The 12,357-nt window shown below is 42.5% G+C and overlaps 2 protein-coding genes across 2 annotated transcripts in view; one reads left to right on the forward strand and one right to left on the reverse strand.

The window, feature by feature from the left end:
* The window catches only part of VSIR (V-set immunoregulatory receptor), a 29,406-nt gene extending 21,605 nt beyond the window's left edge, over positions 1 to 7,801 (forward strand). Inside the window, exons 5-7 of the mRNA XM_083740793.1 lie at positions 1,858 to 1,885; positions 3,378 to 3,565; positions 5,729 to 7,801. Coding sequence (XP_083596919.1) covers positions 1,858 to 1,885; positions 3,378 to 3,565; positions 5,729 to 5,766 — 254 coding nt within the window. The 3' untranslated portion in view covers positions 5,767 to 7,801. The remainder of the gene's footprint in view (positions 1 to 1,857; positions 1,886 to 3,377; positions 3,566 to 5,728) is intronic.
* The window catches only part of CDH23 (cadherin related 23), a 394,671-nt gene that overhangs the window by 71,674 nt on the left and 310,640 nt on the right, over positions 1 to 12,357 (reverse strand). Inside the window, exon 36 of the mRNA XM_083740685.1 lies at positions 12,128 to 12,355. Within this exon, the coding sequence (XP_083596811.1) occupies positions 12,128 to 12,355 (228 nt within the window). The remainder of the gene's footprint in view (positions 1 to 12,127; positions 12,356 to 12,357) is intronic.

A 12,357-nucleotide genomic window follows, 5' to 3' on the forward strand; every position in this document is an offset into this window, starting at 1 on the left:
CATCATTCTGCCCGGACACTGAGGTCCAGCGCCGAGGGCCTTCTGGCGGTTCCCTCATTGCGAGAAGCAAAGCTACAGGGAACCAGGCAGAGGGCCTTCTCGGTAGTGGCGCCCGCCCTGTGGAACGCCCTTCCAGCAGATGTCAAAGCGATAAACAACTACCTGACATTCAGAAGACATCTTAAGGCAGCCCTGTTCAGGGAAGTTTTTAACGTGTGATATCTTACTGTATTTTTGGTTTTTATGGAAGCCGCCCAGAGTGGCTGGGGAGGCCCAGCCAGATGGGCGGGGTATAAATAATAAATTATTATTATTATTATTATTATTATTATTATTATTATTATTATTATTATTATTCTGCCAATGCAGATGTAACACTGTTGTGTTAAGAGTTTACTTGACTCCCCCCTCCCCTATTGCATGTTTGCTATTCCTTGTTGAAAATATTTGCTAGGCATATCAGAAAACAAATTACCCCATCCCCATCAGTGGTAGACTTTGGGCTCTCAAATTTCAGTGGTGCTCTGCGTGATGCGACAATTTGATGCCCTCCCCCCATTTCTCGCTCAGTTTACATCAGTCTTGTAGCGCCCCTGTGATACTGCCAGTGGCATAGTGTGGGTTTTTGGTGCCCGGGGCAGGGGAAGTGTTGTGTGCCCCCCTGGTGGACTGGACAGCTGGGGTGGAGGCATGTGTCCCAGCCCTGAAGGCCTGGCAAGGGGTTGCAGCTTGCCTCCCCACAGCTTTGGAAGGCAGCAGAAGCTTAGTCACAAAGCCTCAGTGATGGGGGCACTTGGTTGCCCCCTCAGAATTTTGCACTCGGGGCCACTGCCCCTCTGCTCCTCCTCTGCTATGCCACTGGTTGCTGGCGCCCAGTACTGCTACACCAGCCACACTACCCTAAAACCACCTCTGTCCCTGTTTATACATGGTCTACTTCTGTGCCTACTGGAATGCATAATGCTTACTCGTAACATCACAAAGCACCCTTTCTCGCAGCAAACAAGCTTGTTTTAATTCTGTGCTTATTTGAACAACATCTAAAAACACACACACCCTCAGCTGATGGCCTATTAAGCAAAGAATCTCCCATTCCAGATGTTCATATGCTAGAAATATTTCTCTTCTGGAAAAAAAATGTGGTTGAAATAAAATTATGATAATATGCATAAATATATGTTCCTGCACAAACACATGCAAATATATATATATTTAAAACCCTTGAGGTTTTTGGTTACTAAATATGAGAGCTTCAACACTTGAAACTGAAAATCCAGGAACAATTCATGAATCAGACTTGAATGGTAACTGTAAAGTTTCTCTTTTATGTAGCAGCTCAAATAAAGGAGCACAGGAGGAACTGTAGGACTGAGAACCATGTATTATATGCAGTAAATTTTGTTAGGATTTAACTTTTGCTTATTCATAAAAATGTTTCTGCTAGAAGGAAAGAGGATGAAATAATGGACAAAATGCCATTCCTGGCCACTGCTAAACTGCTTATATCTGGTATCTGAGTGCCATGTGGATTAATAGTTTCCACTTCCCCATTCCAAATCACCAAGCCAATAAGCGTCACGACGAAAGAGAAAGGAATTTGTTGCTTAGGAAAAGCAAAGCAAACAGTCACTAAAGAGGAATTGGAAATGCATATCCTTATATGCACCATGGCCTCCTCATCTGTAGGATAGATCTCTTGCATAGAAAAGACCATATACTCAGCTCAAGGGGGATGGACAAAATTAACTTTGGGTTTCTTCTATACATGAAATTCTATCACCTGATTTTTTTTTAAATGTGAAATAGGACTGCCTAGGGAAATGTCACAGTAACAACACTGCATTCCGTTTTTTGCAGGTGCTCACGAACTTGTCAGAATGGAGAGGTGAGAAATTCTGTTTTACTGTATTGCTATATTTTTACTTTGGAATTTGGCTTAGGGCACACAATAAAATCAAGAGAGGTTGAAGCATCAAGAAGTTACGGTTTAGCAACAGATGGGATAATGAAACCACAGTAACACAGCAGCCTAACAAGATCAAGCGGCAATCCCAAAAAGACTTCTTCAGAAAAGTCTGAAATCTTTGTGTCTTAGCAAGAAGCCTTGCTAGAAAAGGAATTCAACAGAGAAGACAGCTTCTGAGGAAAAGGCTTTCTTCCTAGTAGGTGCCAAATGCACCTCCTCAATGTTGGTATCTGAAGTAGAGTTTCTTAAGTTGATATAAGATGCCAGTGTAGTGGAGGCGAAGACATGTCACATGGATAGAATAGTTCCTTGAGATACCCTGAGCTAGGACATTTAGGACTTTAAAAGTTAAGGCAGTCGGATCAGTACTTTTGGAACTAGCATTATATAGATTCCATGTTTATATTTGCAGCAGGTGGCTCGAAACCTGTGGGCCCCAACTTCACCTACCATTCAACCATACCCTACTATTAGCTGAAAGAAGCCCTACAACTCTATCTAATGAGCTTCACGGCCAGTGTTAGGAAAGAGGGGACATGGTCTAACAAAACTTTGCCCCATATCTTTCTTGTAGCCTCTTTCCTACAGGCAGAATGGCAGTAAGGGGTTTTTGGTAGGCTGGCAACAGCCAGTTAGTAAAGGGGAAAAGATTTTGGCCCTTCATCCATGTACTTTGTCCCAGACTTGCACACTGCTAAACTTAGTTGCACATTATGGATTTATATACATACCTGCTGTCGGCCTGATCCAGGCTTTCTCAACCTCATCCTCTAAGCCAAATAACACAACATTCCCAGTAGAAGATAAACTTTTACGTACTTGATTTTTTTGTTCTGAAAGAGAGCTAACTGGTAATAAGCCCACTTAGCCAGAGGACGATCTAACATGGTGATAGATCTAGCTTTACCAGTCAACGGGTTCTTCTGTTGCTTACATTAATCAAAATATGACCCCTCCATAGTTCTAAAATGGACTGTCTGACAGCATTAAATGTGTTACGTGTCCTGCTCTGCAGGTTTTGCTTGAACCAAAACTACCTGGATAAACAAGACACTGAAAGATGGAAATTAATTTTGGTGTCACTACTGACACCACAAATAGTTACTTTGTCTTTAAGAAATGAATATTTTTACAGTGCTGGAAACTTGGCTTTTTAAAAGGAATATTTTGAGCAAAAAATAGACTCTCTAATTGGTTTGTAGCTGACTCAGTTCTTAGTAAGCACTGAAATAGTCATTCAGGCACTACCGAACACATCTTAATACACACCAGTACTTCTCTCCTCGATATAATAAAGACACAAGTAGCAGCAATCTAAATAGAATTTGTTTTCCATCTAAGTAAGAGGAGAATGAGAATGAGACTTGATTCTGGTCTGGTTAGTGTGTTGAACTTGTGCTTTTCCTTTCAGCAACACCCATGGCATTGAGAATCCTGTCTTTGATGACATTCCTACCATTAATTCGGAGCCCAAAGCCAGGCCACAATTAAGCTACATGGCTAGCCGCCAGCTATCAGAGTCAGGTCGACATCTTCTCTCGGAACCGAATACTCCCCTCTCCCCTCCAGTCCCGGGGGACTGTTTCTTCCCAACACTGGGTAATTATTCCTTTCTCTCTCCCTCCCTCTCTCGTCAGTTCCTTAAGGTAAAGGGGCCCCTGACCATTAGGTCCAGTCGTGACCGACTCTGGGGTTGCGAGGCTCATCTCACTTTATTGGCCAAGGAAGCCAGCGTACAGCTTCCGGATCATGTGGCCAGCATGACTAAGCCGCTTCTGGCAAAACAGAGCAGTGCATGGAAACGCCGTTTACCTTCCTGCCGGAGCGGTACCTATTTATCTACTTGCACTTTGATGTGCTTTCAAACTGCTAGTTGGCAGGAGCAGGGACTGAGCAACGGGAGCTCACCCTGTCACAGGGATTCGAACCACCAACCTTCTGATTGGCAAATCCTAGGCTCTGTGGTTTAACCCACAGCACCACCCACGTCCCTTTTCGTTAGTTCCTTAGCTAGCAGTATATATATATATATATATATATATATATATATATATGCTTTCGTAGATTTTCACGGGTACAGGAATGCAGGTTTTGGTGTCCTCGGGTGTCTTCCCGTGTAAAAGTTGGGGTGTCTAGGCGACGTTTCGACGAGGTCTCACTCGTCATCTTCAGGCTGGTGCTTTCGGCTTCTTGTTACTGGAACAGAGCGGGATCTCAATGTTTGAGTTCCTATAAATACTGTAGAGGGGGTGTGGTGTCTAGCCTCCAATGTTCTGGGCAGAGAGGAAGTTCCCAGGCTAGTGTGCCTTTTCTTCTTTTGTTCCTTAATTACTTGAGAGATACCTTGAGTGATTTCTTGAGTGATATCCTGAGTACCACTTAGGTGGGTCATTAGGTGAGGATTAGTTGCTAAAGTCTTTGTGTCTTGACCTCTTGAACTTTGTGAAGAGTTTTCCTGAGAAGATGGCTGTATTGCACTTAGTTGTGCTTTGGCTTGGTTTCGTGTATAGGGGCGAGCTGTGGTTTTGTGGCTTGTGTCAGCCAGATCTGTGTAGGGATTGCAGGGGGGTGCAGCATCCGGAGGTGCCACCATGGATTGGCTACTGGATGGTGTCAGTAATTCATCTGTGGAGAGGGTCTGGGTTTGGGTCTGGTGTGGTTGATTGGTGTTGGCGTTCTGTGTGCCTCTGGATCTGGTGTCAGTTTTTGTGGAGAGGGCTAATTTCCAGATGTCTGGCAAGCGGGATGTGTCGTCACGCTTGTTCATGTTGTGAGGGTGTTTCTCTATCTCGATGGCTTCCATGATTATTCTCTTGTGGTGATGTTCCGTGTTAAAGAGCAATTTGGAATCTGCAAAATTAATTTCGTGTCCTGTTTCTTTCATGTGTTGGAAAAGAGAGGAAGTTTTTTCTTCTTTTTTGACGGCATTCTTGTGTTCTGCGATACGTGCATTTATTCGTCTGTTTGTTTGTCCAATGTACGTGGCTGGGCAGACTTTGCAGGGTATTTCATAGATCCCTTGGTTTTCCAACTGGATTTTATCCTTGGGGTTTCTGAGGATATTGGCTATTTTTTGGTTGGTGCAAAAGGCTGTTTTGATATTGTGTTTATGGAGGATTTTGCTAATTTTTGCTAATTTTGCTAATATATATATATGTGTGTGTGTGTGTGTGCGCGCGCGCGCGCGCCAAATGCTGGTTGGTGGAATAATTTCCTTTTCAGAAGTTGCCCATGGCCATACTACACGTCCAAGATCAAGGGGATGGGGAGTGCTGTTTGCTGCAACGCTACACGTTCTCAAATGCCTTGAGATCAAATAAGGGAGGAAATCATGAGATGAACAGCACCCTTTAGCTCCCTAGGAGTTTCTGTTATCAGTTTTGCTTCACTTATGGAAAGCCAGCAGCTGGTACTCTGGTCAGAATCCAGACTCAATCCCCCTAGTGTTGGCAGGGAGGGAGGACTCTGGAGAACCTGAGATGTTTCCTAACCTCTTGATTGGGGTGGTACTGTGGCTTCTAGGTACAAATGCTGCCTGCTATGGCTCCAGAAAAAGGCTTTTATATGCTATGAATGCTAGCATAGAGTTGGGAAGCAACCTGCATTCTCATTCACCGCATTCTCATTTTTTCTTTGCTTTTGGGAGGGAGGTGAGAAGTAACTAGCTCAGAAATCTTTACAAGGGGCAGCAGACATATAACTACATATAAATAAGTTTGCAGGCATGAATATACGAACTAATCATCACTGTTTGTTTTTCAGAGCCTGTTCCTGACTCACCAAATACGACAAATGCATAACAAAGCTTTCCAGGAAGAATGTCTTTCATGGAATCTTTGGCCTCAATTTGAACAAGGGTTTGCCTGCTGCATTAAACAAACAAACAAACAAACAAATGAGAAGGGGCGGTGGATAGGAAGGAAAAAAAGCTTTTTGAAGACTGTTTCTAAGGGGAAGAAAAATGGTGGTCTCTGAGGCACTTGGTGCATGTCCTAACTTTCACTTACTACTCTGTTCCTTAAATACAGTATATCAGGGCAGAAAATAAGTTCTGGAAGAGGCTGAGGTACTGAAACCTTCTAGGATTCTGATGGCGTTTTCTTTTCACAACGCTGATGATTTTACGAACAATTGCCACATATTTTTAAAAAAGGTGTATGGCTTTAATACACCAGGACCATGTACAAGACTGGAGAAGAGATCAAGAAGATTTCTTAATTCTAACAGGAACCGGCCATGGGAGGAATTAAGAGAGTTACCACCATTTGCCTTAAAAACTGAACAGTGATTTTAACACTTTCCTCCATGGAAATATGGACTAGATTAAAAAAACAAAAAACTTCAAAGCTTTCTGTCAGAAAAAAAAAAAACATCTTAGGCGTTCTAGGTCTTTCTTATATGAATTGTATTGTGTATACATATAATTTAAAAAGCGGTGCTTTGCAACAGATTTTGCTTGTATCCTGGCTTTTTTTTAAAAAAAAAAATTACACATGAAAATCTCACAGTACCTGACTGCAGTCTCAACTAATTTTTCCTTCTTAAAACATCGTAATTATTTTTTTTTTAGCAAATTTGGCTCTGAACCTGCTCTCCGAATTCTATGAATCAGCCTTTTGATTTTCTTTTTACTGCTTGCTGCATGGTACATGCACAGCTATTAACTAATCAGGGTGGTGTAGCAAATAGTCAGCGAAACACAAGCATGCCAAGCTATCAAAACTTAGATCTAATGTCAAATCTAGTCTGCTGTTGTCACAAAACAATGGAGACCTATTTTAGAAATTTGCCCAAGATGTGGATTTCGCAACACACTTAGGACCTGACAGTTGTGACTTTTAAAAACATTTTATACTGAAAATTAAAGTTTTGGTCTAATCCAATTTCTATCAAAACTGCAGTGGTTATCTCTTAAAGATATGAGGATATATTCCAAATGCCTTAGCTCAGAAGCATGTTTTAACCAGCTCCCGTTAATCTGGTTTCATAGTCTATTTAGCACATCCATTGCAAACAGTGGAAACTGCAAGGCAAGGCAAGGCATCTCAGGCTCTTTGACTGATCATACCATGTTCATTAGCAGATTAAGCCCTTCCAAGGCATGTGGGTTTGCAGAGAGGAACTAATGCTTCCCTTTCCAAGAGAGACCTCACATAAAAAAAGTAATATACGAAATATGTAGGGGTTGTGATTATTTTAAATACATTTATAGGAATAAAATCCATTCCAATAATTTCTAAATGATGCTAAGAGATACATGCATGAGACTCTTAATCTTAGGGTTCTGGGTTCGAGTCTCACGTTGGGCAAAAGATTCCTGCATTGCAGGGGGTTGGGCTAGACTGACCCTCATGCTCCCTTCCAATTTCACAATTCTATGATTCCCGCTCCACGTTCAGTAAGTAAGTTATTCTGGAAAGTTTGAAGTTAGGACGGATTAAGAAGAAAGTTAAGGCATTTTAAGAAGATATTCATTGCTTGCCATAGATGAGAGAACACAAGGAGTTTGACTGTACACATCCTCCAACATTTAAAATACATATGAATTAAGAACAGAGAGTGAAGAAAAGAGAAAGCAGGCTTATTAATGACATGAGAAAAGACCTTACTCTTTTAAATTCATCCTGCTTGCTCCTGTCTAGTAGGAAGCGGTGTGTGTGTGTGTGTGTGTGTGTGTGTGTGTGTGTGTAAAGGTAACTGCTTGTATAAAGGTAGGTCTGGGAACGGTTTATCCTACGTGAATATACCAGCTGCTCTGATAGTACCTCTGAATGTTTTTTATATTTGTTTTTTTTTTAAAAAATGTTCTGATGACAAAATAAAAGGTTTATTGTGGCTACGTTTCTCTTTTGCCATGGGGTAAAAAAAGGACATGCGCAAGTAATATTCATCAAGAACTCCAACAGAATCCATAGACCAGACTTCCAACACTCACCGCTGATCACATGAAACTGCCATAAACTGAACCAGACCACTGGTACATCATTACTTATTCTGACTGGCAAGTCGGTCTCAAGCAGGGCTTTCCTCATTACCTGCCACCTGATCCTTTTATCTGGCTGATGCTGGGGTCCCTCTGTCTGCAAAACATGTGCTTCTCCAATGCACTGCGACCCCCCCCCCCCACTCACTGATGTTTAGGTTTCTAATAAGGTTATGATGTTTCCATAAAACATAATGAAGTTAGAGTGGATTGGATTTGAGTAATTCATAGAATCCTAGACCTGGAAGGATCCCCAGGTGTCAACCAATCCAACAAGCTGCAACGCAGGAACCTCAGCTAAAGCATCCATGACAGATGACCATCCAACCTCTGCTTAAAAGCCTCAAAGGAAGGAGAGTCCTTGTTATTCCCAAATAACAACTGTATGAGTGTAAGATAGCGCAGACCACAGTATCAAAATGCAGCCCATCCCAGTAAGGTCCCAAATGAAACTTTCACTAGTTCGTCTTTCTTTCTCAAGACAAGAGTATACACTTTAAGAATGAGAAATGACTCGTGTTTGCACCGATTGTTAAATACAGTCATACCTCGGGTTGAATGTGCTTCAGGTTGAGCTCGTTCAGGTTGCAATCTGCGGCAACCCGGAAGTAACAGAGTGTGTTACTACTTCCGGGTTTCGCCACTTGTGCATGCGCAGACGCTCAAAATGACATCACGCGAATGTGCGGAAGCAGCAAAGCGTGACCCGTACACGCGCAGACGTCCAGTCACGTCTTATGTTCCATTCTGGATGCGAACGGGGCTCCGGAACGGATCCCGTTCGCATCCCGAGGTACCACTGTATTCAATTGGCATGGTAACAAACAGCATCAGAGTAGGCTGCGGAGATTGGGACTATACTTTTGGAATGGTGACGAGATGATATGAAGGCTCTGCAGAGAAAATTCCTCATGGGAGATGGACATAAAGCTGCTGAAGTGACGGTACACTTCATAAGCTGCTACCAGAAACTAAAGATGCTTCGACAGAATGTGCTAAAAGTCATGCCACTGCTAAACATCCTAGGGTTTAAAATTAGTGTAGCATAATGCACTCTACCGTGCAACTAGTACTGCTGACTAAAGCAATTTCTTCATCTTAGTCCAAAAGGGTTCTGGGAAGAAATTAGCATATCTTAATGTTCAGCAGCTGTTCACCACTACAACTTTGCTCAGCAATAAATAAACCACTAGAAATGAAGGGGGGAAATGTGCAAAAAGTTGCCATGCTTCCTTTATTTTGTTTCCTCTTTTAATGCTTTAAAATTTTCAGCTTTTCTGTTCTCAGCACCACTGTAAGTCATAGCACGCTATCTTAACAACCAAAACAAACCAATTCCTGTTCAGTTACTCTGTTTTCTGACTGTATGATGGGACAAGAGAACCTTCCTCTAGCCTGGCAGATTATAATTCCTCTAGGAAGTCAGATATACTGCCAAAAGGTATACTAGGAAAACTGGTATAGATTCTTGGTATTTGCTACTGTGCTGGGATAACTTGCGCAGATGCATGAAAGCATAGCCAAACCTATTCAGGTGGCGTCTGGATAATATGGGAGTGCTCCAAACAGAGTTTGGATAAATTTACAATAAACAGCAAATATCTTTTGTGAACTTTGACAAAGCTGATCTGAGAACTAAACTGAGTCAAAGGGAGTACTTGCCACCTTAAATGTTTGTAGATAAATAGTGTAGGTTGGAATAAATTTTTGGGTTAAGATGAAGCAGGCTGATCAGCTTATCATAACTGGAACCCTACTCTGAAAGGCAGCAAGCAGGAGCTCAAGATTAATTGATATTGGCTCAAATGATATCAGTCATTTGAATCATTAGGTTGTATCCAAATGGCTGTTGCATGTTGTGGTGCTGGAGATCCTATGCAGGAGAAAAAGGGCTTGCGAAAGTAGTATATGGTTTTGCTGCAAGTCACAGCTTTTAATGGTACACTGTACATTTCTAAGCACATTTTCTAGGCTGAACATAGTAAAATTTACTGCCAGTTAAATATGCTATGGACTGTGTTGCCAAACTGTTTGGACTAGTGGCGTTCTCAGTCTGTTTTTGAATCCTGTATACTGATTACATAATCTCAAAATTTCTCATCCTAAAAAACAAAAACCCTGTATGGATGCACCACAGAAGTTACTCACAACCCCTGTTTTAGTTTGAAAGAGATACACATCAAAAAGAAAATTTCTGTTAGGTAAAAGTGGCTAAGAGATGGCTGAAAATGGGAAGTATTCAGAAGGAGAAGCTTTGCATTTACATTCTCTAAACTGGTTTGTTCCTGTAATTCTATGAGCATGAAAACACGTAGGCTACTTCCCTGTTGTCATTACATAAAGCATAAAATAATGTAGAGACCATGTACACAGGCACAAGATAAATAATAGTTAGAACCAGAACATAACCTAGATGTCATGGTATCAAATACTGTATGTGCGAATCTACTGCAAGGGAGGCAGGTGTTTACTTCACTGACTTGCATTTCTCCAGTTATATCATCCAGTGGAAATCAGCACAGAAAAACAACGAACCCCAAAACAATTATGAAATGCACAATAAGCCAAGGACATGTGTGAATGGTGGACTGTACATCTTGCATTTCTGGTGTGGAAGAAAAAAAGCTGTTGGATAGAGCAGCCTCCCAGCTTGCATTTCAATACATGAGAAACTAGACAGACAAGAGACAGATTATGAGTTTCAGGAGCAGCCTAAAACCAAATAAACACTCATTCTAGTATGGAACAGGGCAGCTATCTCAGGTCAACCTGAGATAAGTTATTAGTCACCAGGTAAATAAACAGCCAGAAATTCTCCTATCTGGAACCAACCCTTGAACTGGAGTGGAACCAGCCTGTTGGCACTTAAAATCAAAAAGGTGGCACCTTTTAAACCGATTCTCCCTCTCTCGTAATACTAGAGTCCAGGGTCATCCACTGAAGCTGAATGCTGGGAGATTTAGGACAGACGAAAGGAAGTGCAGCTTCACAAAGAGCCTGGGCTGAATGATGGAAATGGCTCTCACAAGTTGTAGCAATGGTCACCAACTTGGGACAGCTTTAAAAGGGTATTAGCCAAATCCATGGAAAATAAAAGTTGTCAATGACTACTAGCCACAATGGTGGGCACATCCTGCCACTGCCATCTGCAGGTGCGCCTTGCTGCTGTTGCAGGTGCGCCACGCTGCTGCCACAACCCCACCCCTGCCCCCTCCACTGTCACGCCCCACTCCTGATGCAGGTGCACCCATGGAAGAAGTGGCAGCAGGGTACACCCATGGAGGAAGAGATGATGGATTTTGCCTCAAGAGGCAAATCTTCCCGGGCTAGCCCTGGGGGGATAGCGCTGTAACACGGTAGGTCCAACCTAGGGGCTTTTATAGGCATCTAGATGGTCACAGTGAGAAGAGGATACTGGGTTAGATGGGTCTCTGGTTGGATCCAGAAATGATCTTGCAAACCTGGTGCTTTGTAGGTAGGAGTAGCAGAGATAAGAAACTCTAAGGTTAGTAGAGCGCTGGTGTAAATCCTTTCCAGTTACTTTAAACAGGTTCCACCACTGTGCCTATATAAAAGCAGTATTTAACTGACCAGCATATTTATATATGTGTGAGAACTTGTTTTGCTCTACCTCCAAGTTCTAAGAGGCAACAATCTGGATGGATATCATGAATGTATACACTCTCTGTAATACAGTGGTACTTTGGGTTACATATGCTTCAGGTTACAGATGCTTCAGGTTACAGACTCTGTTAACCCAGAAATAGTACCTTGGGATAAGAAGTTTGCTTCAGGATGAGAACAGAAATTGTGCTCCGGCGGTGGGGTGGCAGCGGGAGGCCCCATTAGCTAAAGTGGTGCTTCAGGTTAAGAACAGTTTCAGGTTAAGAACGGACCTCCAGAACGAATTAAGTACTTAACCCGAGGTACCACTGTAACTGTACGGATCACTAAAATTATAACGTGTGTTTGCGTGACCTTACTGTTAAAAATGGACCATGTACTGAATCTGACAACACAGCATTTTCAAAATAATCTTCCAATTTCAGAACTAGATGAACAAGGCAAATCTACCCTGCTCAGTTTTTCTTGGGACCTTTATCCCACAATAAGTGTATTCAATAATTCTCAAGATCATTGCCAATTGCATGTGGCATCACATCACCACCACCACATACCGAGAGGGCTGGGTTGCCTTCATCCTCCACAGTGACCACCAGCTGGTAGAACTGCTGCCTCTCACGGTCTGGAGGGGAGGGGCGGGTGGCAATCTCCCCAGTCACTCTGTCCATGCGGAAGGTCAGTTCCTCATTCCCTTGAGTGATGTAGTAGGAGAGGACACTGTTGAGGCCACTATCCCTGTCAGTTGCTCGCACCTGAGCCACAGCGGTACCTCCACCCACGTTCT

The sequence above is a fragment of the Podarcis gaigeae genome, assembly GCF_964106915.1.
Source record: "Podarcis gaigeae genome assembly, chromosome: 5".
NCBI lineage: Eukaryota > Metazoa > Chordata > Lepidosauria > Squamata > Lacertidae > Podarcis > Podarcis gaigeae.